This window comes from Myxocyprinus asiaticus, chromosome 31 (genome assembly GCF_019703515.2).
Source record: "Myxocyprinus asiaticus isolate MX2 ecotype Aquarium Trade chromosome 31, UBuf_Myxa_2, whole genome shotgun sequence".
Lineage (NCBI taxonomy): Eukaryota > Metazoa > Chordata > Actinopteri > Cypriniformes > Catostomidae > Myxocyprinus > Myxocyprinus asiaticus.
The window spans coordinates 21,303,143-21,331,015 of record NC_059374.1 but is presented as its reverse complement, the minus strand read 5'-3'; the positions used below and the strand labels follow the sequence as shown (position 1 = coordinate 21,331,015).

Genomic DNA, 27,873 nt, shown 5'->3' with positions numbered 1-27,873 from the left:
GATGATGAAACGTCTGGGCTTGTCCGGGATTTGAACTTGGGACTCTCGCACCCGAAGCGAGAATTATACTCCTAGACCAGCGTAACTAGAAAGTACATGCTACTTTATAAAGGACATTTTATTTTTTGTATGTGTGTTAACCGCCTACAATCTACACAAAACCTCTTGAATATGTTTGTTATTTGGTATCGTCGACACTACATACACAGGTAGTCCTTTAGACTTCAGCTATGTAGTGTGGAAGCAACAAGCCAGGGAATAAATGAAGAAAAAAAGCCAAGAGCGCATCAATTACGTTATTTTTTATATATCATACATAAGACTGTTTGAATATAATACAAAGGGCATTTTCATATACACAGCAAAATCTTGACTTGATCTTACAATCTGTGGACACTTATCCCTTTCCCCATGCTGTCCAATTATATAGTGCATGTTGCATGAAAAGGGTCAAGAAATTCTGAAAAGAAAAAAGACAGAAGAATGTTTTAATTAAAATTCATGATCTTGTGTATCAGTGACATTTCCCTTTAATGCATTTAAGAAAAAAAAGGGGGAGCAACAAACCCTTCAAACCATGAGCATTGCATTATAAAAAAAGTGTGGACATACATGCATCATACCCTGTGAAAGAATTCTTTAGGTACAAGTTCTAGCCTTTTCTCCCAAGTATAAGCCCTACCATTAGTGTTGTTCTGGACCAAAAAGCAATTCTGGTCCAATAACCAAGACAAGGAGGGTTAAAAAAAAAAAAAGAAAAAAAGAACAAATTAAAAACAGATAATTGAACACATGGCAATGCAATTGACATACCAGCAGGAGCAATGTAGTGAGTTCTATACTTCCTTTATTTAAAAAAATATAAATATATACATAAATTCTATTTCAACTATTAAAAAGGGGCTGCATTTCATGAAAACTGCACTAAATCAGATCTCATTTAGTAACAGCTGAAACAGGTGCACTCTTTAAAATTTTCTGTAATTTTTCAAATTTAGATTTTTGGAATGTTTGTCGTCATCTTCAGAAACTTGCACTCAAAATGTTTTTATGTATAAAAACATTTTAAAATCGAGCTAACATTCAGCTAAACCTCTTTCTGATTACCGCTAGCCACTGTGAGATTTGTAAATATATCAAACATGATTCTGGTTATAAGTGATGTCTTTGCACATAAAAACAAAACAAAAAAAGAACTGCAGAAGTTAACATCACACACTTTCTGGCAGGATAGTGTCCCACTTGTCTGTGAAGAACTGCTAGATGTACATTGATTTCAAAACTTGAGACCTGGTGCAAGTGAGAAGCTCGGTGGGGGAGCTCACAAAACGTTAGAAAAATCAGAGTGAGCTTAGTTGTCCTTAACATGACTGAATAGTGACTATAAACACTTATCCTCTTCAAATCAACATGCATGTGCCCAGTGTCTGTGTGGCAGCACTTCACCTCCAGTTTCCCTTTGAATAGTATATTTGAGGCAAGCATTGAGCCAATCACTTGATGGTAAATTCAACTCAGACTCAGAGGTCACAGTAGCTACAGTAGACTGCCTGAATAAATAAATTGAAGTAGCCACTTAGATTTAAAAAGGTAGAAATTAGCATGTTCATCAAATTAGGTATAAAAGGCAGCATCACTGACTGACAGACCAGGTAAATACAAAACAAAACGCTTTTCTCTCCTCAGAATAATTTGTGATCTCTCAGCTACTCTGTAGCCTGCAGAGTAACTGTCACTGTCCTTTTCCTCCCCAGACATATTCCTTGACAGGAAAAAGTCACAAATAAGGGAGGTTTATCCATATATTAACCAATTTCAGTATTTAGTTAACATTAAAACATGACGTTCAGCAAAAGTTCCAGTTTAAGAGTATACAGACTAAAATGGACTTTGATGAACCTTGGGCTGAAGTGGTGAACTGCTACATTATTTCTTACAGACACCTAGTGCTATAAAAACAACTGCTTTGGTATATCAAAAGAAAAGAAAAGACAATAATAAAGAAGAAAAACTAATCTGTGTAAAATTCACAGCATAATTCAAGAGGAGAAAAAAGGCAGTCACAAATTTCAGTAAATATCTTCTGTGTTCAACACAAAGAGGCAAATTTGTGCAGAATGGCAACCACATGCTTTACAGAAAAATAATTATGCCAATTAATGAAGTGTCTTAAATGGGAATGATTACCTTCTATGTGAAATTCCACTTCGGCAAAAGAGAATTTTAGGAAGTTAGGGACATCTGAACAAGACCCTGCAATTAGAAATCTTTGCTAAATAAAGGCCTCTGAATAACCATTCTTATTTAACTTTCCCTAACCAATTAAGGACTCTATAAATCTTAAAAACAGAGGACAGCCATCTCTATTTAATAATAAAGTCCAGCTCCTTTTCAGTCAAGGTCCAAAAGTCATAAGGCCAAAGGGTCGAACTGGATCTGTCCCCCTTGTTGCTCTTCAGCGCATCTCCTCCTCAGTTGCTGCATGTAGTCAAAGCCGCCTGGTCTGGAGGACTTCAGGCCTGAAGAGTACTGCACCTGCCTGTCTAAGCCCTAACCGAAGCTCCACAGCTATGTGCCCCTTCTTGAAGAGTTACACAATACCGACAACACGAAATACCACTGCAAGTACTGCTTCCTTGATACGCTACAGGTTTAAACACACAGCTCTTTAGAGAAGTTTCACTTAAAGGGTAAATGAAAGAACAACCAGCAAAATTATAACTGTCCAATGTTTCACTTGTTTGAAACAAAAATGTTTTGAATTGCTTTACATATAAAAAGCTGTATGACAGCTCACAGCTCTGAAATGCTCACTGTATTGAAAAAAGGGAATAACCAACAAATAAAAAAAAAATCTCCTAGTTTCCAATGTAACAGATGGTAAATAAGTACTATATGCAGATGAGTGAATCAGCAGATGGATGTCTCAGTTTCACTATGGTTATTTGCAGTTCTACTAACTTATCTAGAAATTGAAAAACATTAAAATGGAAAATACATATATACTTTTTAAATACTCTTCAATTTGTAGCGGTTCAGTGATATCCCCCTCAGAAGTGAGCAGCTTTTATTCTCTATGCACCTTTTGAAAAACAGGAGAAAAATAACACCATAAAAAAAATAAAAAAGGAAAACAAAACAAAATAACCAAACAAACCCATTTCAGCTAAAGTCATAAGCTGGCCATTGAGCTCTGCTGAACACAGACTCCAGTCATCGGAGAATCTTCCCCATCAATGCCTTGTCTCATGCCCAGGTGTCCCTCTGATATAAAGTGACCAGTTCCTGTGTTTGTGGCAACAGGGTATGAAGAGTGTCCAGCCATACCAGTCTCTTGGCGAGGATTTGAGAAGGCACCCAAACCCATATTCAAACTTCCATTTTGGCTAAAGTCCAGGGTGTTGGCAGGAAGCTGGCGAAGCTGGTAAGCCTGGTTGCCTTGGTTTCCTGTGGAAGAGGAAGATGTGGAGGAAGAGGATGCGGAGGAAGACAGCGATGTCATGGACAGATGACCATGCACCACCTCCATGGAATCTTGTGTGGAGGCGCTGTTGGTGGGCGAGTTGTAGAGTCGCGGTCGTGGTCGCGTTGCTATGACCTGTCCACGGTGGTGATGATGGTGATGGGGGTGCAATGCTTTGGGATGCTGGGGAGGCACATGAAAAGTGGTTTCCTGGACTGGATGAGTCTCTACAGTGACAGGTTCTGGTCCTACAATTCCAGGCCATACTACTGGTGGATGGTAAGGCGGTCTTGTCTGCTGGGGACATGCACACAAAATGAAGGTAGATCAGCAAATTACTTTACAACACAGTGGTGATGGGGGTGTAAAAAAATATTGTATCATACTGTATTGTACGATACGACGCTCACCATAGAATACCATATGTATCATATGATACATAAACACACTATAGTGTAATTAAAACCAATCAGCGCAACATTGAGAGCTGCAAAACAGTCTTCTTCCTGGAGAGGCGGCGCTGAGCGCTCACAGAAAATCAGAGCAACACACTTACAGTACATTAGGCAAGAAGATCAATGCCAAACACCAAGTAGATTGTAGTGTTACAGTTTGTCAAATTTGCCAAACAACTGTGTCATGTCCTGGTGCCGGTCAAGTTCACATGCAAAGTGAAACGGGGAAGAGGGCAAAACAAAATTATGTGTGCCGATCGGTTTTTGCTCAAGCCCAGGGCTCCAGACTAAAAAAAGTGACTTGGGAGACATTGGCTCCTAAACTGAAACATTAAGGAGCCAAATGACTGTTTTTAGTTGCCAAATCACAGAATTGCTCGGTTTAGAAAGCCAAAGAAAAGGAAAACAGTATATACAGTATACAGTTTAAGTCAGAAATGTACATACACTTAGGTTGAAATCATTAAAACAAATTTTTTAGGGGGGCCTGGGTAGCTCAGTGGTAAAAGACGCTGGCTTCCACCCCTGGAGTTCGCTAGTTCAAATCCCAGGGCATGCTGAGTGACTTCAGCCAGGTCTCCTAAGCAACCAAATTGGCCCGGTTGCTAGGGAGGGTAAAGTCAAAAGGGGTAACCTCCTCATGGTCGCTATAATGTGCTTCGTTCTCGGTGGGGCGCGTGGCGAGTTGGGCGCGTATGCCGCGGTGGATGGCGTGAAGCCTCCACATGCGCTATGTCTCCGTGGCAAAGCGCTCAACAAGCCACGTGATAAGATGCGTGGGTGGATGGTCTCAGATGCGGAGGCAACTGCGATTCATCCTCCGCCACCCGGATTGAGGCGAATCACTACGCGACCACGAGGACTTAAAAAATTAGTTCAAAAGTTTACATACACCAAGTTAACTGTGCCTTTAAGCTGCTTGGAAAATTCCAGAAAATGATGTCAAGCCTTTAGGCTTCTGATAGGCTAATTGGAGTCAGCTGGAGGTATTTTAAGGCCTACCTTCAAACTCAGTGCCTCTTTGCTTGACATCATGGGAAAATCAAAAGAAATCAGACAAGACCTCAGAAAAAAAAAAAGAATCGTGGACCTCCACTAGTGTATTGCGCTACTCCAATCCCAATCAATTATTACCAGAAGAAGAAAAAGTGGTACACAATACGGGACTTCCGAAATACACATGGGACTCTTATTTTGAAATGTCTGCGCTCCCAGTTGTGAGGTCACTGACACCTGAGAAAGTGAATCAAACTGCTAACCAGAGCTCCTGAGTTAAAACCCTCAGTTCTTTTCGGGTAATTCATGAAAAAGACCTAATTCAAAAGAGTCACTTGTCCACGACTCTTTTGCGCTGGGTTTGTTGTTGTGTGCGGTCCAGTGAGCTCGTCAGAAACAGAATGGGTGAAAAGCGGCACGAGACACACTGGTGCGCGCTCTAAAGATGTATTCAATAACCCAACCATTTTAGTCGCAGTCTGGAGCCCAATATTGGATTATGTACATATATAGTGGAACCAGAGGTCAGGTTCCTCTCAAGTTTTTTTTTTCACCATTAAATAACATTGAAAGGAGTTTTTTCCTTGCTACAGTCACTTTAGTTTGTTCACAGGGGGCTTTCAGACAACAAGGCATGATTTTCTATAAAGCTGCTTTAAAACTGTGTATTGTGAAAAGTACTATACAAATATAAATGTGTAGACAATTTTTCTCAAGAAAAACATGAATATTGTGAGTTCATATTTAGGGTTGCAACGATATGAGATTTTCACAGTACGATAACTGTCTCAGAAAATATCATGGTTTCACGGTATCATGGTATTATGCAATTATTATTATCAGTTACAATGACCCTTAAAGGAGTGAAAACAGAAGTTTTTTTTTTTTTTTTGGTTGAACAAACGCTTTATTATAATTGAAACTTGAAACCATTATTTTTTTGTAATGGAAGTATGTGTAAAAAAAAAAAGTCTCCCTTTTGAAAATAAATAGAATAAATAAGAAAGCTAACAGAATTATAATAATAAACCGAATTATAAACATGATAAAAAAAAAATAGCATGTAACTATAACATGTTATATAACTAAAGCATGTTAGTTTACATGTTAGCATAGCATGTTAAATTAACTACTAAATGAAAAATAACATCAGCTGTGTGAGCTTTTAAAGTAATGTCCTATGATTATTAATAATTAAAATATACTGTAAGTGCGTGACAGCGCAGCCAGACTGCTCCTGTCTGTACCTTTAACTCAGTGGTTCTCAACTGGTTTTGCTTCAGGACCAGATTTTACATTGAAAATCAAGTCGTGACCCACCATAGTAAAAACATAACCTGTATTTAATGTATCCTGGGTCGCATTTCCTTTTATGTTGCATAGTTTTGTTCATGGTTTTCAAGTACAAGGATATGCATCAAGTGACATTATTTTTGTTGACATCAACAACAAAAGCGACAGGAAGTTTTCTCTCCCCCCTTTTAAAAATTGAAGAGCATATTTACTTACACTACCAGTCAAAAGTTTTGAAACACTTACTCATTCTTTATTATAATATTTTTCACATTTTAGAATAATAGTAAAGTCATCAAAACTATGGAATAACATAAATGGAAATATGGGAATTATGTTGTGACTAAACAAAATCCAAAATAAATCAAAACTATGTTATATTTTAGCATCTTCAGAGTAGTCACCCTTTACCTAGAATTTGCAGAAATGTACTCTTGACATTTTCTCAACCAACTTCTTGAGGTATCATCCTGGGATGCTTTTTAAACAGTATTGAAGGAGTTCCCATCTATGTTGGGCACTTATTGGCAGCTTTTCTTCATTATTTGGTCCAAGTCATCAATTTCAAAAAGTTCTTTTTTTTATTTTATTTTTTTTATAAAATTTTAGTTTTATAATGAAATAAATTAAGATGGTGGCACAATTATATTTTTGTCTACAAAACTAATTTCAAACATTTAAGCATACGCCTTCAGATCAAAAGATTTTTAAGATCATGAGAAACATTTCAGTCGTGTTTCAAAAGTTTTGACCGGTAGTGTATATGAGCCCATTATCCCATTTGTTTCCTAATTTCAAACATAATTCAAACAGAACATACATATTACACAGGAGGAAAGGCTCCTCATTACCATGGTTAGGTCAGCGTAGCTAGTCTTAAATAATAATAGTAATAATAATAATAACAAATTATAGTATTTATGAAAAAATAAATACTAGCTGAAACACATCTTGAAACTTTAACTACAACTGTCACTGTTGATATAAAATGAGGTCTAATAGATTCTACCTATAGATTATTTCATAAGAAACTATAACATTTTGTCAAAATATAACAGTTACTTTTACTCATGTAAAATCGTGAAACAATTTTGTAAAGGTGATGTATAATTCATTATAAATAATTATTTAATAATAATTATTATAAATTAAAGATAATAATTATTATAAATGATTAATTATAAAAATTATTATTAATTATTAATTAAAAATATTATTATTATAAAATTATAATTATAATTATTAATTATTATTATTATAATGAAAAAATTTTTTTGCACATAGCACAGTGTTGCTCTTTTCCTCCTCAGTGCTATTTGGCATGTCAGGGCTGCCTACTGTTTGAGAGGTTCAACTTGACTTCCTCCGTAACGCTTTAAACTAGAAAAGTCTCACTAGAATTGAAATTGGTCACATCAGTTTTGAGGTCTGCGCTCCGCAATATCGAGGGAAGCCCAGTTGTTGCACACGTGCACCAGAGAGAAGAGCAGATCGTGATCGCGTGCTGGTTCCATTACACTCTGCAGATGAGAAGCCTTTATCTGATTGCGAGATTATCATTAAATCACTTACGCGGCCGCCAAAATATCTTCAATGGGAGAACCATGGCATTGTTCTTTCCCTGCTGTCTGCGACCCAGTCCGAATAGACTTACGACCCACAAGTTGAGAAACACTGCTTTAACTCACACACACACACACACACACACACACTTATGTCAGACCCCCTCGCCTCACTTCTCTCTGGCATCTGCTCTGCTGCGTGTGTGTGTGTGTGTGTGTGTGTGTGTGTGTGTGTGTGTCGCAAGTTGACGAGTCTGACAGGCAGTCAAGGAGGACAGGAGATGTGCACGCGCAGGTGAGATTCTCCATCCGGTTGCATTTTTTTTCTCAATACCGTAGATAAGCAAATGTACATGGTATGAAAAACGTCAATTTTCATACCGTGGTATATTGTGAAACTGGTATACCGTTGCAACACTATTCATATTAGTTTTTCTCAGCAATCAAACAAAATAAATGCGGTGATGTTAAGTTACTTAGAGCTCTGCTTTTTGTTGCCAATGTCAGATACTTATATGGTATTTACGATTTAAAAGACATTTATGTCGAATCCTTGAATAAGTTTGAGCGAAACATTTGTGGGTGGTCGTATCGTATTGTATCATATTGTATCGTGAGGCTTTGCATCGTATCATGAAATCTGTATATCGTTACATGCCTGTGCAATGTGGTGACTGCAATATCTGTGTTCTTTCTTCTAGGAGAACATTCATTTTTAACTAAAACACCATCATCTAAAAACACATGGCACAGATGACTCAAAATAGCATCAGCACGCAGTCTTTTTTTAAAAATTCACTCCACAATGACATGAATATAAGAGTAGATGGCTTACAGGGAAAAACAACTTTGATTTCAGGGTAAAATATCTGAATGACTCGGGCTTTGTTTTGGTTCATCCTCAACAGAAAAAGAAGTTCTTGATATTGATACCCATGTGTACTCAAAAACTCTAGTTTTCTGGATACAATGACATGACATCATATAAAAATAAATATCTTGCCTCCAAAATATCCAGAAGCAAAAATGAACCAATTACCAATTATCTTAAAACATAATTCATTAATAAAGGCCAAACACGTTTAAAGGAATATTCCGGGTTCAATACAAGTTAAGCTCAATCGACAGCATTTGTGGCATAATATTATCACAAAAATAAATGTTGACTTGACCATACTTTAAAAAAAAAAAAAAAAGCACAAATATGGGTTACAGTGAGGAACTTACAATGGAAGTAAATGGGGGCTAAGCCGTAAATGTTAAAATACTCACTGTTTCAAAAGTATAGCCACGAGACATAAACAATATGCATGTTAACATGATTTTAGCATCATTAAAAAACAATTATATGTCTTTTCTGCTTAAAGTTATAGCCAATTTTACAACTTCATTGCCATGCCAATGTAATGTCAACAAACCCTAAAATGACTGTAAAAATTAAAATGTAAACAACTTTAAAAGAATAATTAATGTAAGTGCTTTTATAAAATTATAAACTTCACGTTTCTGCCTTTAAACCCTCCAACAATTGGCCCCATTCCCTTCCATTGTAAGTGTCTCACTGTAACCTCGATTTTTACTTTTTTTTCTCTTTTTTTAAAGAAAAGGAGGGATGAGTCTAAATAATTTTTTTGTGGTAATCAACATTATACCACAAATGCTGTCGACTGACCTTAACTTGTATTGAACTCAGAATATTCCTTTAACTATTTGGTAAGTCAGAGAGATTCACCTGAGGGCAAAGGTTGTCACAGTCTATGGCTGGCATGACTGTGCCGAAATGCCCGCCACTGTGCCGATGGTGGTGAGTTGGATCAGATCTTGCTCTGCCACTGGTGCTTGTTCCAGATGATCCTCCTAAAGCAAAATGAAAGAAACTGCATGAAGCTTTATGCTTTACTCCCTGAAACACAATAACAGTCTAAATTAACATATCTTACAGTTACCCATCCAGTATGCTTAAAGTACATAGATTAGAAACTAGTAGGGTGATTCTCACGAAACCTGTAAAGAAAAAGTCCTGGTCATATTTTAAAAAATTGGCTTCATTTTCTACATGCAAAATATAATTTCTTATTTGTTTTTTGGTAATAAAATTGGACCAGGACATTTTCTTGACAGGTTTCTTGAGAATTACCCAGTATTCAATTCTCAAAAAGATTAAAACTTCAAAGAACCTGAGCTTGAGGATGTACTAGAAGTGGTCCCTGATGACTGTGACGCCTCAAGTGCAGGACTTGTTGACACACTACTGCTTGTATTGGTTCCTTCATCTGCTGTTTTCTTAAAGAAACTGTGCTGGAGGGCATAGTAGGGCTGAATTCGCGTCTTGGGGTCATAGTCCAGCATTCTGAGGATGAGGTCCTTGAACTTCAAGTAGTCAGCTACTGCATGGCCAGATTCTCCCGCACGACGACCACCTGGTCCACCACACTCCACTCCCAAGATGGCATGGAGTTTTCGAGATGCCGGAGGTTTGTACTGATCACAGGAAATCAAGAGACTTATATAACTTACAAGCGTTCCCAAAAAAATGCACAACAGTGTACAGTATACAGTCTGCTACATTTATTTATATAATTCTGCTAAAATGTAGTACAATTTGTATAGCAAAATTCCAGTAGTATTTAAACACAACTACAACTGATCAGTAACACATACCCTTTTTCCATCTTTGGTCTTCTTAATACTCCATGTCCCATCTGACAACTTCTCAAAAAACTTCCTGGCTTTTGGTGCTAAGTCCATGATGTGACTGGGCGGGATCCCAAGTACTTCAACTATTTTGTTCATTTGGTCCACCTGATGGGGTAACATTTAAAGAATTAATTTGATATGTCAGCCCATTCCTTATTAAAACAGTCAGTTCCCATTATGCAGGATTGTCCGTCGTCAACCATTTGAATCAGACATGGGTTAAAAGCACAGATGCTATCCTTTAAGGAAGGGGTAAAGGCCTATTCACAACAAGTCCATTTTTCGGTACGAATGTTCGCTCCAAACAAGCTTTTGGATTGGAACAATGGATTCCCAAGGTGCTATTTACAACATGTCCGACAAATCGCCCGCAGACAATCTGAAGGTTTTTCTTTTTACGGAGAGCAGTCGATGAAAACTGACTGACCAATGAGATAAAAGCTGTCACTTTTCCAGAGTTGCTGCAGCTGCTCAATCTAGTGCATTGGTGGCACTAATCAACTGGAAAACACAGGTGCTGTGCACTTTTACTCATCTCACACACAAAAACTCAATGCAAATATGCAATAAATAAAATAATATAGAAGCTGTAAAAACATTATTTTTAGAATATCTATGTAATGTGCTGATACCTCAAATTTGATATTATATCTGGTGTTTTGTCTTAATGTACATTATTTAATGTGTATCACTGTGCCTTTTAGATTATCCTGGCAATAAAAATAGCAACGAGGTTCAGCAATTTGTTTGGACTAAACTCGTAGTAAAATAACACATTAAAAGACTTACATGCAATATTTAATTACAAGTGTAGACAAACAAATTGCAGAACCTCTCTGCTATTATTATTGCAAGGATAATAACAAAGTACTCCTGTAACAGTGCTCTTTTCCTTACCATGCACAAGAAACCCTGAATTCAATACAAATATGCAATTATTAAATATGGAAAAGACCATGAGCCAGTGTTTTCTTTTATATTATTGGTAATATTATGCATCATATTTTATACTATACCTGTAATTCTTATTGTACACTATTCCACATATATCACTATACCTTGTGTTATATTATCCAGGCATTTTAAAAAGAGAAGTTGGGTTCGGGAGTCCATTTGGAATATACTCGTAGCAAAATACATGTGCAAATATAAAGACACCGGACGTTTATTTATGAAAAATTGTTCTTTACTCATCTCACTCGCACAATAAACACAGATTCTATATTCCTCAAAATACATCAAAAACGTGGAAAGAACATAACAAAACAGTTATGCCAAATTAGGTAAATAAATTCTTTAACAGTGTTCAATATATTAATCGCTAACATTGACAGTGGAATGGGTAACAGTAAAGGGTCCGGGCAGGAAACTAGTATAAATGTGTTTGTAGAACGGCAACAGCACCTCCTACTGTACAGGGGTGAAATAGTTTTTTTGTTTCATTCATTATGGTCTCACTGTGAATAGGCCTTTATGTTATGATATGTTAGTGATAATTTAATATAGCTCTATTTTACCTCATTTGCTCCACTAAACAGAGGCTCTCCAGTATGCATTTCCACCAGAATACATCCCAGTGACCACATATCTATTGCCAGATCGTATGGCATTCCCAATAAAACTTCAGGGGAGCGGTAGAATCGACTCTGGATGTACTGATATATCTAAAAGAGAAGAAAGAACAAATAATCAATGTTCTGTACATTTGTACACACTTTCCACACCCACAATAAGGCACAATGGTTACTATACCCTTTGTCCAAGCTGGCAGGAGCTCCCAAAGTCCACTATTTTGATGGCACTTCTCTTGGGGTTACACAGCAGGATGTTTTCTGGTTTTAGGTCACAGTGGATGATGCTGAGCTCAGGAGTAGCAAGAAACAGTAGTGCTGTACACAACTGCTGGGCAAACTTCCGTGTCAGATTCAAAGAGACACCTCTGAAGTTCGTATTTCGTAACAAGTCATACAGGTTGTATGACAACATTTCAAATACTAAGCAAAGATGATTCCGGAACATGAAGTGCCGTTTCAAGTGTACTGAGAAGAAACAATTTGGCAAGATACATTTAATAAAGTCACCAACTAAAAATTAAGGAGTGTATGCATGTAAAGACCTCAAAATTAAAAAATTCTTACCTATATAGTATTTCATCTCTGTGTCATGCTTGTTCATGAGCTCGAGAAGCCGTACTTCAATCTGAGCTTGATTGAGAAAGGCCTTCTTGTTCTTGATGATCTTAATTGCTACCCACTCTTGCTCAGCTCGGTCATAAGCTTTTACAACCTAAAACACGTGACACGACAAAAAATAAATAAATAAACACAATTACTTTAGGGTTCATGTGCTTGTTCTTTGGACAAATAAATTGGTCATTCACTTGTCCGAGTAAAAAAGTTACTTGTCCAGAGATAAAAACAAAAGAAAGGATGTAAGAAGCAAAAAGCCTCCATTATCATCATTTACACCTAATAAGGATTAAGAACACAGTGCAGTTAGACGGTAAATCATTACTCACCCTCAAGCCTGTATGAATTTCTCTCTTCTGAGGAACACGAAATTATATTGTTGGCAGAATGTTAGTCACAGTCACTATTCACTGTGTGTTTTTTTTTTCTTTCCATAAAATAGAAGTGGATTGAGACTGAAACTAACATTCTCATTAACATTAACCAAGATTAATAAATTATATAAAGTGGTGTTTATTGTTAGTTCATGTTAACTATCATTAACAAATGGAACCTTTTTGTAAAGTGTTACCAAATTTTCACTTTTGGGTAAATCATCTCTGAGATGAGAGTACAAGTCAATTCTCACCAGTTGCATTAAAAACGGCTGTTTAATATTGACAAAATGCATTGAAAATGTTAACAGATCAAATCCTGAGAGAACCTTGCTGCTAAATCAGTTATGTTGTATATTCAAAACAGATATGCATATTAAAGATATATAATATGTTTTCATTGTGTGTAATTTATTAATGTTATAGTATTAATATTAATATTATTATAATATATACTGTTATATACTTATTCAATTTGACTGATAAATATGGCAGAGAAAATACCTTGGAAACATACATTAGATGGAGCTCTAGAAAGATGAGATGTAACGCATTTCTCTTCACTCTACAGATGGAATTATTACACAAAGCGTTTTTGCAATTTCTGCCTCTCTTGCTGTATTATGAGGGAGTGCCACGATGTGACGAGACAGAATTAGATCTCTGTCCAACGTTGCTCGCTTGCGATGAAGACAGCTTTGTTGATTATAAACAGAAGCAATAGTTTTATCACATCGTTCGCTTATAGTGACGTGGTACAACACCATTCGCATGATCAATAAACAGGTTTATACTTGTTTATATACAGTTGTGCTCAAAAGTTTGCATACCCTTGGAGAATTGGTAATATATGTACCATTTTTAAAGAAAACATGAGTGAGCAGGCAAAACATATTTCTTTTATTTCTTATGGGATTCATATTCAACAATAGGTTATAACAGAATGGCACAATCATAAAACAAAACATGGCAACAAAGAAAAAAATGAAATGACCCCTGTTCAAAAGTCTGCATACCCTTTGTTCTTAATACTGTGTATTGCCCCCTTTAGCATCAATGACAGCGTGCAGTCTTTCGTAATAGTTGTCTATGAGGCCCCAAATTCTTGCAGGTGGTATACCTGCCCATTCGTCTTAGCAAAATGCCTCCAGGTCATGCAAAGTCTTTGGTCGTCTTGCATGAACCGCACGTTTGAGATCTCCCCAGAGTGGCTCGATGATATTAAGGTCAGGAGACTGTGATGGCCACTCCAGAACCTTCACCTTTTTCTGCTGTAACCACTGGAGGGTTAACTTGGCCTAGTGCTTAGGGTCATTGTCATGCTGGAAAGTCCAAGAGCGTCCCATGTGCAGCGTTCGTGCAGAAGAATGCAAATTGTCTGCCAGTATTTTCTGATAATATACTGCATTCATCTTGCCATCAATTTTCACAAGATTCCCTTGCCTTTACAGCTCACACACCCCCAAAACATCAGTGAGCCACCACCATGCTTCACAGTGGGGATGGTATTCTTTTCGCTATAGGCCTTGTTGACCCCTCTCCAAACATAACGCTTAGGTTGTGACCATAAAGCTCTATTTTGGTCTCGTCACTCCAAACTACAGTGTGCCAGAAGCTGTGAGGCGTGTCAAGGTGTTCTTTGCTTCTTTCTGGAAACTCAACCATGCAGCTCATTTTTGTTCAAGTATCGTCGTATTGTGCTCCTTGAAACAACCACACCGTCTTTTTCCAGAGCAGCCTGTATTTCTCCTGAGGTTACCTGTGGGTTTTTCTTTGTATCCCGAACAATTCTTCTGGCAGTTGTGGCTGAAATCTTTCTTGGTCTACCTGACCTTGGTTTGGTATCAAGAGATTCCAGAATTTTCCACTTCTTAATAAGTGATTGAACAGTACTGACTGGCATTTTCAAGGCTTTGGATATCTTTTTATATCCTTTTTCATCTTTATAAAGTTCCATTACCTTGTTACGCAGGTCTTTTGACAGTTCTTTTCTGCTCCCCATGGCTCAGTATCTAGCCTGCTCAGTGCATCCACATGAGAGCTAAAATACTCATTGACTATTTATACACAGACACTAATTGCAATTTAAAAAGCCACAGGTGTGGGAAATTAACATTTAATTGCCATTTAAACCTGTGTGTGTCACCTTGTGTGTCTGTAACTAGGCCAAACATTCAAGGGTATGTAAACTTTTGATCAGGGCCATTTGGGTGATTTCTGTTATCATTATGATTTAATCAGGAGCCAAAAAACTATGTGATAATAAATGGCTTCATATGATCACTATCCTTAAATAAAAGACTTTAGACTTCTAAAAAGTTTTTTTGCATGATCAGTCATATTTTCAAAATCAATGCCAAAATTTCACAATTTCTGCCAGGGTATACAAACTTTTGAGCACAACTGTATGTAAAATCTAAAGTTCAGTAAATATGCGCTTCCCCACTGCTCGCACTCACAAGCTGCTCAACTGCACCACAAGTGAAGGTGAGAGGGAGAAAGGGCGATGTGATAAGAGGGTATTCCCCGCATTTTGAAAGTAAAACACGCGGGAATGATTAAAATTGTGCTCAATCCCACGCTATTGAGCCAACATTCAATACTGAGATTTTAATCAGGCTACTTGTCTGGTGGGGCAAGTAAAATTCTCTTTAACTTGCCCGTTCAAAATTCCACTTGTCCCAGAAAAGTGTTAATGTCGAGCCCTGTGCTTATTCCTTTTCTATACTGAAAAGTGTTTAACACTTTACACAAATTTTACCATTGCTCTGGACATTTATTTAAAGGATGTGCAAAATTTTGATAAGCACCTCCATCTGGGGGCCCAAGACATTATACCTGTCCAAATGATCCTTTTCCAATTAAGGAGTCAATTTCATAGCGGTCCATCCACTTTTCCCCATTCTTGACAATGTAGTCGTAGTTCTCATCATCATAGCCATCATTGAAGACTTTCCTTTCCTTCTTGTGGCTGGAGTCCTCACCTTGACCCTGTTGATGCCGTCGTTTCTTTTTTGCATAATACACCTACACAAAGGAAAGCACTCAATCAAATACAAAGTCTTAGTTCAAATCACAACTTTCTCATGTTAATACATGAGAAAGTCTGAGAACTTAATAGCAGTAAATTTGACTTCTCAGGTGACACTATAGGCCCCCATATACTTCAAGTAAAATCAAAGAACGAGCGAGTGTGACATCTTTTTTAAAATCTAGCCAAAAAGGTGTTTTTGAGTTCATTTTGGTGGTTTGAAACCGCTTGCCATCGCAAACTCTCAGGAAATTTTTGTATTGGCTGCTAAATCCCTTCATACTGCCATTGGTCCACTTTGTCTGTTGGTGTAACACGGTGCTCCTCCTACTTTGAGGCTGACAACTAATTCAGGTTATATTCTTCAGTCGGTTAGATCGGTCAACATGAACACACCAGTGTGCAGTTACCAAGTTGTACACCTGTCTGGCACCCTGTTATACACCAATATACTATTGCAGAAGTATCAAAGTCATCATAAAATACAATAAAAGTTGGTAACCAGTGCATATTGTGTACTTTAAACTGCATTTAGTGCTTTTTCAAAACTGAATTTAGTATTAGAACAACTGCAAGCATAGCAATCATACTGTATATGATATTGTATGTTGTTATTAAGGATGTGCACGGTTACCGTTTGTAATATTCGATTAACCACGAGGGTTCACAAATGGTCATTTGGTTTTTCGTCTGGAATAAAGTCACAGTGAGCTTAAATAGCACAATACAAAGATCTTCAAATGATTAAATCACTCACATTAAAGTAAAAACAAAAAATTCCAACCATCACCGCCTGCAACACTGTATTCTTAAAAAAACGGAAAGTTCGTAATTTTAGTGCTAAACATGATATGTGCTCTGCCCGGTCAGGTTCACATTTACATTAGGCAGGGAATGCTAGTATTGTCACTGCTGTGATTTATTAGCCTCTTTGAAATGCTTTGATTTTTAAATGGTTTAGCATTTAAACTGTGGAATTATTGTCTGTACACCACAGCAAAAGGGAAAAAACATTGGCTTACAAAAACTCGAACGAACAGCCCATAACTACTTGAAAAACTATATAACCAATGACTATACTTGAAAAAATGACCTGAACCTAGCCGAAAACCCGGCAGCTTTGGTCAGGCTGCAGACCTCTATTGCATGTGTAGCATTCGCATACAGGTGCGCTCACCAAACAACGACTGTGCACTAGGGCTGCAAAATTAATCAAAATAAAATCGAAACCACGATATGACCCCTAGGAGTGTAACGATCCATCGATCTGGATTGATGCATCGATCCAACGACCAACGATCCAATGTTATCGATACAACACATAAATATCGATATAGCCGTTTTTTTTTTTATTTGAATACTCTCATGTCAGCCACATCCGTACGCATTTCCATCAGGCAATGAAGCAACCTTATTACATTCATTTGACTTTATGTGCACTAAATATGCTTTTCATGTGGGACGCAGATGTGCGCAGGGTCTTTGAAGCCAAATTGTACTCTGCTATCCGTGCGGCGTGCGCACGCGTCAACCGGGCAATCCTTAAAATGTGAGCTCTTGTGACAAAAGCAGAGCGGCTCACATGCATGATTAATTCGGGCTTCCATTGATATCGTTGCGCATGTGGCCCATTTGAATTTTACATGAGAATTTGCTATTTTAAAGTACCATGGAGAAGTTCAACCATGTGAAACATCTTGACAACACTTCTGAACAGCACTTTACACATCAACACCCTTACTAACATTTATCCCAGTTAAATGCAACAGAATTTTTCATTACAACTGTTTTTGCTGTAGCCAAGAAAACCACGGATAGCACGTATAGTTGGAAACAAGTCATGGGTATGTAAGTATTCTGAACTGGACTAAACTGAAAAATTAGCCGTCATCAAACTAGTGATGATCACTTATGTATGACTTTATTTTTTATATTATTTATCTGTATAATCTGAGATACCTTACTTTGTTGTGGATGTCCCAATGTGTATACATAGAGCTGAATATAATAATAAAATTATACTTTGGTTGCATTTGAGGGCAAAAAAAAAATATGTAATTGATTGTGTAAAATAGGCACATAATATCAGAATATTGATTGCAGGCCCCTGAATCAAATCGTGGCAGACTTTGAAGTATCTGCAAATATCGGATCGCAGGCCAAGAGAATGGATTCAAGATTGTATCTTGATGAAACTTCCGATTCACACCCCTAATTACCTTGTATGATTATTAAATCGTAAAGTGCTGCGATTTAAATAAATAAATAAATAGTCTACTCGTTTCAAAGATTATTTGCGCTGCTCTGTCCAGTCTATATTAAGTTAGAGCATTATTACAGTGTCTTCAAAGCAGTCTGTGCTCCACAACTCTATCTCATGCTCAAGAGTAACAGAAGTGGTCAAAGTTCAGTTCTGTTTGCTTACGTGCGCTAAGCACTTTATTTACATTAATCCGGCATGTCCTGTGAAGTGGTTTGTTATTATCATCCGCAGTAGCAGCATCTCAGTCTCCGCCAGGCACAGGTATCATAATAATAATGCGGAATACAAGATGGGGTATAATTCAAACATCTTTATTACATGATTGCTGAGCAAACAGCATTAACAGTAGCACCTGTATAATCCAGAAACATGCGCTCTTCCTCCATTCTCCTGTCATTTGATTACTTCACGAGAGAGCGTGTCGCCCTTATTACACTCCCAGAGGCAACAAGTTAAGCGGAACTAATATTACCAACATTCAACAAAATGAAAAGGAAGGAACGTACATATACTAAATCTATATAAATTAATTAGATACTATCATATAATGCATTGTTAAATTATATAATAAAATAATGAATACAAATAATTAAATGGTGACAAACTAACCAAAACTTTCACTTTAAGTTTAATTACACCAATGGGTTATCAGTTCAACTTCAGTTTGAATTTATATACAGTAGAGAATAGTTTGTATAAGTCTACTTGTTTTAAAGTCCTAGAGTAAAGTGTAAAATGGAATATTTTGTGTTTATTTAATTATTCAACCAACCAACTGTATTTTTGACAGCAAAAACAAGGCAACAACTATGGTATTACCAACAGGGAAATTCAGTTAACAGTGACATTGAGCAGAATGCTTACATAACCAGTTTTGACAGAGCTGCTGATAAAATGTTAAATGCTCAGCATTGGACGATTAGATGAAAAGAAAATTGGTGATCGGTCTCGGATGTTAAAATCCTGATTGAAGCATCCCTAATAATCAAGCTGACTGGTTTTCAAAAATTAATGATGATGATTAGTCTGCTGAGACCCTATCATAAAATGGACAAAACAGGTACACGTGGATGGGTACAATTTGAATATTAAGAATGCTGTTTTCTTTGTACACTGTTTATATATTTATTTGTTTGTGGGTGAACTGAAAAAAGGTCTTCAGTTTGGTTCTTTTTAAGAGGACTCAATTGTGAAAACCCCAGTAGCCTTTTGGCAGTTGAACATGTGAAAAACATTACCATTTTTTTTGTTGTTGTCTATCATAATCGCAGTTCAAATTACAATCGCAATATTTTTCAAAATAATCGCAAACTGAATTTGTGTCCAAATCGTGCAGCCCTACCGTGCACATATGTAGTTGTTATACATAACAAAATACAGAAATGAGAACAAAATATCTTCACAATATGCACGGAAAGTCAAGTAATCAGAGCACACTTTACCTCATTGATGTGTTTGTAGGTTTTGATCAGGTCTATGGAGAGCTTCCTAAGAGGAGCTAAAGTGGGGTCACGAAAGCACTGGGGCATGTGCCTCTGCAATAAGAAGGGAAACACACAAAAGGACTTCATAATTGGCACATTTCTATATTTATTAACAAATCCAAATAATAAAAACAATTTAAGTTAAAATAGGTTTAATTAATTTGACAAAAATACAATTACTTAGTGTGCTCAATCCATGTTTAAATTCACGATGCAAAAGTTGAGTAGATGAACAAGAGCAGAGCATCCAGTACCTGGCTGGCAGTGAGTGCTTGTGTCTGATCACTGTATGGCAGTACAGTGACAGACTGGTCTGTACTCTGCTGGTGACAGTCACTGTACTGCTGGTGCGAATGAGGCATGGGAGCAGCCATCTGAAGACCAGCAGCATGGAAAGAAAGAGAGGGTGCAAGCCGGACAGACGAGGGTTTGCATGCTGAGGTCTCTCCCCCTGGAGAAAATTTAAGCTAAATTAGCGTGTTACAACAAAATTCTCCTCCATCTTTTTCTCTCCTTTATATGACAGCAAAACACATCACTGAGATTTTTATGTAATCAAATGAAGCTTAGGCTTATAACAGCACTGCAATTCTACATGCTTTTCTCCCCAAAACATTTTCTTTTCAGATTTGTACAAATGTATTTATTATTGGAATAAACAACAAATAACACAATAAATGTAAAGGCACAATAAAGAATAGTGAATGTATAACTTTAATCTAAATAGAAAAATTATTAATTTAAAAACTGAATAAACAAGACTGCAAATTTCATGTCAAGTACAAAATCTTTTAGTGAGAAATTTGTCCTCTTTTAGCTGTAAATTCTGATAATTATAAGGAGCTTGCTCATATATCAGCATCTCTTGCCAGGCAACACAATGCAGCACAGCACCACAGAATCCCACCACTATTCAGAATCCCAGCAACAGCACTTAATTAGCATAGCCTATCACCAAGAAGATACAGTGTGATTTGGCAAGCCCATCAATGTTCAAGCCAATCACAGAAGAGTATGCAAATAGCCTACTTTTGTTGCCAGGGCAGAGCTGCTCCCATTTTCCAATAAGAAAACAAGAAATAAACAAGAAATAAAATTGAACTTTGGCACACTTAGATGAAGCATCCACCACATTGGAGCCTGACAGCAAAATAGCAGCTTAGACCCCACTCATGGTGTAGGAGCGGAGAATGATTCAGCTGACCCAACTAAGGCAGGGCAAAGAATTCTTGTGATCCACAAAATATCAGAGGATGGAAGCACTTTAAAATCTAAGACAAAAGGATATGAAATAAGAATACATTTTTCATATTTTTAAACCAATATAAAGCACGCAGGGAAAATTAAAAATTGATGCTGTGAATTAAAGAAAAATTAGTAAGATATCATTCAGATGCTTCTAATTATTACCCGTTTTGTAAAATATTTCTTAATGAAAAAAATAAATAAAAAGAATCACTAAGCTTGATGATTCATGTTGTCAAGGACTGTATGAAATTCACCAAAAGAAATAATGGTGCATGTCATATTACAAACAGAAACTACACTACATTATGCACCTCAGAAGAAATAGACACATATTCCAGAGCTGCTTTTGTTTTTATTATGGTCTGATTTAGAGGATACCATTAAAATTCAAAGAAGAAATGTATATATTATTATTAAAAATGATTAAGTCAGTAACTTACAAATTCAAATATTCAACATGACCCCTCAAAACACAGGTTGTGTTGGGTAACATATAGCCTATATTTATGAATTTGATGAATGTACAAAATTAAACTTTTTTTTTTTTTTTAGTGTATGAGTACAACCCATCAATATTTTTGTCCTATAAAATGTCAAAAATCAAACTAATTAGGACATAAAATAAGACGCACGATTAGTTTGTTTTTAACAAGTTGTGAGGACTAGTTGTAACTAATAAATAATAAGATATACTACAATATTAAAAATGAATCTCACATCCTGAACAGATGAGTAGAGAGATAATGTTGATCATTAAAAGAAACAAGTAACTGCAGAGATTTTTGACACTTAATGCTAAACTCTTTTTTTATTTAGTATATTTGATTCCACTGCAGGTCAGGTTGTGGTAGGGTTAGTTACAAAAATCATAATTGCTGATTCTTTCCTTTAATATTGTAATTGCGATTATTAATATAGATTAACAGAATTTACATTAAAATACTTATTTTGTATGGGGCAGTTGTTTGTCATATTCTTTATGTAGGCTATGCATCAAAACAACTTGAGAACTATGTTCCTGAATTGCTTTAATATTTGAATTGCATGATAACCAAAGTGTTATCCATATTTTGAAAAAAAACTGTACACAGTATAATTTAGATAGTAAGAATTACTGATATGCATTAAGACTAATTTAAACGTGTCAGATTTGCCTTTGCATGAATGCACGCACACGGATCAAAAATCTGTTTTAAATAGAAAATTTTGGTGCAATGGGAGTACACCTAAATGGAATGCCGTAATTGACACTTTTTGTGATTATATAATTACGACAGCTGTAATTGTAATCTCGTTAATTTTTTTGGTTAATTGTGCAGCCCTAGGTTGAGAGACTATTTAGCAGAGACGTGCCACTTTTATTAAAATGAATGGGAGAAATTAGAATGCCCAACAGTCAACGAATGTAGAAAGGGAAGTCCCGCCTTTCATGTACAAGAGCCAATCACCTTTTAGATACAGACATCGCCGGTCAATAAACTCGAGAATGTGCATGCGCATTAGCTACACAAGCTAATTTTTTTTTTTTTAGCACAATCTGAGGTAAAGAAGCACAATTTATGATACCAGAGTATTCAGATTTTACTGCTGATTTGAAATATGTTCTTTGATCGTAACCTTGACCAACTGTTTTGGAGATTTCGATCTTTCCTCATTGAAGTAGATTGAAGCTGCACTTTCATGACTGGAAATAGCTTCCCGGAAGCCTTCCAAAGATGGCCGCCAGTGGACTGACTTGCTAGAAAGACTGTGTTTAAAATAATGGATTTCCATCAAACATTTGCCAATAATCAACTAATAAATAATCATAAGAAACAATAACAAAATAGTGTAATAATGGGCCAGTTCCTTGTACTTGAATAGCTTTCAAGATCAACAATTTTATTCCCCAAGTTTGACCCTCTAGTTACAATTTCTCGAATGGATGTGTTGTGTGTCCCAGGAATTACGCCTCTTATTTTGTATGAAGCACAAAACAAGTAGGTGCAGCAAACAAAGAAAAACTTCTGAATACTGCCATACTTAACACTGTTAAACTTTTACAGTTATTTTACACTGCAACATATGCATACCACATTTGATACCTTAGCCAACTACTATAGGAAACAATCTCTGCTCCACAACAAGAATAGATAACCACAGCTAACTAGTGTGCATTATCGTCAGCTTTATTTCAAGTTTAAATCACTTGTAAAAAGGCTAAATTTGCTTTGTGTGTCACCAGTAAAGTGAAGTTTCTATAGTGACCTACATCATGGATGTATTAGGAGGGCTGCAAATAAACATTCTGACACACAGCCTAACAAAAAAACATCACAAGAAAAGGAATAATTAAAAGAAATGACTACATCTCTTCTCTATATTCACTGAGCAGCACTTCATTTTCTGTTTGCTTGTGTTTTTCCATTTAGAACTTTGGTAACATTATATTCAGAGACTTCAAGTAGGCCTAAAGGCCAAAGTATACTTCGGCTGTCTGCGTTGACGCAAATGTAGTCATCAGCACGGTTACCACGGCAAAGCGGAAGCGGTCGCTGTCTGTGTGCATTGACGGCGCATGCGCCGGCCATTGACTGTACTCACAGTGGCTATTCTCAATGTGCATTCTTTTGTGTTCTTACATTCTCATTGACTCATTTGACGGCATCATCCACTGCCGTAGTTCAATTCCAATACTCAAGAACCAAGAATACATAAAATTACCCAGATGTGTTCTTGATCAGGCCGAATATCGAGAATGAATCAGATGGTGACTTGTACGCAAGAACTCATTTGAAGTCCCAGAAGTCATAGAGGCACTATGGTGGCAGACGAAGGACATTTATCATGGTGTTTTCCCTCAAGAGTTTCCCGCCGTAAGCTTGCAAAAGTCTGACGGCTGGTGTGAGCCGTTATACTCCGCCAACATTTGTTGTTTTGTTGGGCATGATTTGAACAAAGTAATAAACACATGGAGAAAAAAATTAGTGTTTACAGACTTTATTCTTTTAACGGGTCACTAGCCCTGCAAAGCCTCACTGGTGTGATGATGATGATGATAATAATGCTGTCACTGATGTGTGATAATGCCAGTAGTTTTCTCGCTGGCTTCAAATGTGCTATGATGGTTAATTGGGCAATAGGAAGATTGCACCACATCTCAAAGCTCGCAATATACATTCTACGTCCTCCTGTCTTTCAGAGTCTTCATACACAAGAATGTTCTCTGCATTGAGAAACAGCCAGAGTATTACAAAGTGGTTGTAGCGGGCATGCGTTGAACGCAACACAGAAAAACGAAGTGTACACGGGCCTTCAGTTCTAAGTTTTCTCAAAGTCTAAGTTAACCAACCATACTTCTACAAAGACCATTGGTAGTGGCTGTCGTTTTCCACAAAACAATTTTCTCAAGAACCAAGTTATAATCAATCTAAATGGTGTTCTGGCTCATTTTCCAAACATCTGGTCAAAAAGAGACCCTCAAATGATGCTACAGCAAACAGTATTTACCAGTAGCAGGATTTCAGGACTCCTAAAACTCCTTGGTTAATAATAGAACAATAAAAAATAAAAATGGTATATAAATGGTGCATCCTGGTCCCTTTGTGCAAGAAGGCCTATTCCTTCATATCTTGCTAATATGCAGACAAATTGTTCTTACGGTGTAAATAAAATAAAGCTTGTGCAAAACAATAAATAAACTGCATCATGGTAAAGGTAAAATTGAATAATGTGCCATCACTCGCAGATTTAATCTAGCCTAGTATGTTTGTTTTTGAGTTAGTGATTAAAAAAAAAAAAAAAAGTGGCATCTGGAATAGATCTACCAACAAGGAACTTTCAGAATAAAAGTTTACCTCAGGGAAACAGAGGTGACAAGTCTTATTTTTATTCAAGTGACATTTTACTTTAAAAGCTTTACATTCATGTCATGTACATTTATTAGGGCCTCAGGTATGACAGCACCATGCGACTTGAACCCTCAGATGCCAGCTTACTGTGGGGTAAATCTTACAGCCTGTCCTGCATTTACCTGCTCAGACAAACATATGATCAATATTCAGCTTGCCAAGACAAAAGCATCCCTCTGACATTACAAAGATTAACTAATAACAATCTGAGCAGTTATGATGCGTGCCTTCAGTTCCTTCACATGAACTATAAACAACTTGACATAAGCCCTTGAACACTGAGATAGCCAGATAATCGCGTGATGGTGACAGGTAAAAGCGGACCTTACCTTTCTAGCTGGCATAGCCATTCATCGGGCTCGATTGGACTCGCTTTACGCCTCCCTCGTCATGCTAAACCCCGTACTACATGACTGAGCAATGTTTGCAGGATAACTATGTTTAGAGCCCGAGTGGAGGCATCACATCGCTGGCTAATGTCAGCCCCCCTCCCCCGACAGGAAACCAGCCTGATGGCTAACTGACAACACGCTAGTCATGGGGCTTCATCACCATCACAGTTACCAGCCAAACACTCCCATCAGATTGATGTGATGATACACTTCCCTAAGCACCCAGCTGGCTGACTTTCTGTTGGTGTATAAAATCGTTAGGCTGAGCTAACGAGACACATTTGCTCTGGCAGTCTGTCCTAGCAGAGCTACATGTAGGGTTTTTCCTGTTAAACGAGTGTCAAGACTATGTATTCTTAAAATCAGCACAACTGTTCACTGCATTGCTTCTGGAAGATAAAAGCAGGTGTATTCAATCGGATATGCTTTTTAATATATCAACAAATGCTGCTTACGAATGGAAGGGAAGATATTAATCGGTTAGCCAGCTAGGCCAAGCTAGCTTCTAACCAACAGACAAACGCTATCTCCACCAAACAAACCGTTTGTAAACAAAACAACACATACAGAACACATCTTTCATTTAGACCTCAACATTTTTTTCCTAACTTGACTGCTTTGCCAAAAACTCACCTTTGATGGTGTGATCTTCATTTAGAGTCCCAGATCCAGTAAAGAGAAGCGACTTATCCAGTTTCTCTACTTCAGCTTCCAACACCCCTAATGTACCGAGCCAGACAGTGCCAAATGCAGTCCTATTTTAATTGACAGGTAAACCAGCGGCTTTCCAGTCCAGTTTTACCCGTGTCAGACGTCTTATGCGCTTTCACCATGGTTTAATAGTGGTGAAGTGAAGGCTAGCGGCTAGTTAGCACTCTGTCTGAGTGACTTTAACCAGCTCGCGCTCGCACGGCAACGCGCGTTCACGGATCGATCGTTTTCTGCACAGCTGGGGACGGAAATTAATGATCTTCAGGACCACAAATAAGGGTGGAAAACGAAAGGCGTGTAGTTATTATAAAAACATCTTCGTTAAAATGCATCTCTTTTCCGTTGAGGTTTTTTGTCAGTTTTCACAAAATGGCGCGCGATCCAAACCTGCGCAGCGGACCGGCCCGGCGGACCCGAGACACGGACTACTAGCCCTCTAAATATATTCCTGACATTCCGATTCTTTGTCCCGGTGTTGTTTTCAGTCCGACGCAGCTGACGGATCCTGTCCAGAACGGTCGCTGTTACGAGCGGGTGACTGCATTATTCCGGCGGGAAGCGAAAACATTTGAAAGATTAAAAAAGCCACCGACAAAATGGCGACGGCCTGGCTGTTGCTAGGGCAACTGTCAATCAAGCAAAAAAAAACAAAAAAAAAGAACAGTTTGATTGGAGTAATATGAATGACTTCTTCACACCTCACAAGTATTGTATTTCAAATAAAGTGAAAGAGGTTTAGGGATGGCGATACCACTTATTTTCTTTTCGATCCGATACCAATAATTTCAAGTCCAATATCGTCGATACCGATACTTCTATTATTATTATTATTATTTTTATTTTTTTTGCGTGATTTCTTGGGATAAAATGGGTAATTTAAGATATTGTTTTGTAATAATTAATCATTATTATTATTAATATATATATATATATATATATATATATATATATATATATATATATATATATATATATATATATATATATATATAATTATTATTTTTTTTACATTTGTGAGCCTAAACAGAAAATTATTAGACTTCTGTTTTGTTTACCCTTACAAAAATTAACTATAGGTTCACTACAGTAGGCTAACTATAGTTTAACCATGGAATTTAGTTAAACCATAGTTACCACACATTTAACCATGGTTACTACTATAATATTACTGTAGTAAAACCATGGTTTCAGCCCCCTGTTTTTGAACAATTCAAAACTGACATTAAAACATATTTAGAAACTGTTTCTAAAAGTACAACTCTGAAAGCAATACGAACCATGCAATTATTTACTATGTACAAACTCTTTTTTTTTTTTTTTTTTTTTGGTTGCTTTTTTCATGTAATATCTAATATAAACCCCTGACATGTATTGTTTTATGTACTCTTGTTGTACATGTTCCAATGACGATTTTGAATGGGGGACAGGGTAGCTGCACGTAATGTGTCAATCAAGTAAATCAGTCACAAAAACTTTATAAAGACTCTCATTTGATCATTATGGAAATGCTTAACCCCCGACACAAACATGCACTACAGTGGTCATAAATAATTAGAACATAAAAATAAAAAAGTATACTTTCAAAAAACAATAAGAATACACATACACATTTAAACTACAAATCCTTCTCCACTACCCCTCCCCGAGAACCCTCCAAAAAAGCCAAATATCTACCCCACTTCCTGTTAAACAAATCTCATTTTCCCAGCCTTCTATAAATTACCTCCTTGAATGCCGCCACGCCGCCCATCTCTTTGCACCACTCCTGAAATGAGGGTGCTCCAGCCAACTTCCATCCCCTGAGAATGATCCGTCTGCCGATCAT

The 27,873-nt window shown here is 37.0% G+C and overlaps 1 protein-coding gene across 4 annotated transcripts; it reads right to left on the bottom strand.

Annotated features, from left to right (window-relative positions):
• Positions 1–287: 287 nt before the first annotated feature.
• Positions 288–26,640, bottom strand: LOC127422655 (dual specificity tyrosine-phosphorylation-regulated kinase 1A-like). Of its 4 annotated transcripts, XM_051666419.1 has the most exons (12): positions 25,971–26,640; positions 20,062–20,258; positions 19,766–19,858; positions 15,868–16,056; positions 12,605–12,752; positions 12,219–12,505; positions 11,984–12,130; positions 10,431–10,571; positions 9,947–10,250; positions 9,502–9,626; positions 3,158–3,760; positions 288–460 (listed from the first exon to the last, which is right to left on the bottom strand). In XM_051666419.1, the coding sequence occupies exons 2-11, from the start codon at positions 20,179–20,181 to the stop codon at positions 3,173–3,175; spliced, it is 2,142 nt and encodes a 713-aa protein (XP_051522379.1). In that variant the 5' UTR covers positions 20,182–20,258; positions 25,971–26,640; the 3' UTR covers positions 288–460; positions 3,158–3,172. The 4 variants fall into 4 exon arrangements, with proteins under 4 accessions (XP_051522379.1, XP_051522376.1, XP_051522380.1 ...); XM_051666416.1 differs by having other exon boundaries at positions 288–3,760; XM_051666420.1 differs by having other exon boundaries at positions 288–3,757.
• Between the last annotated feature and the right edge of the window lie 1,233 nt (positions 26,641–27,873).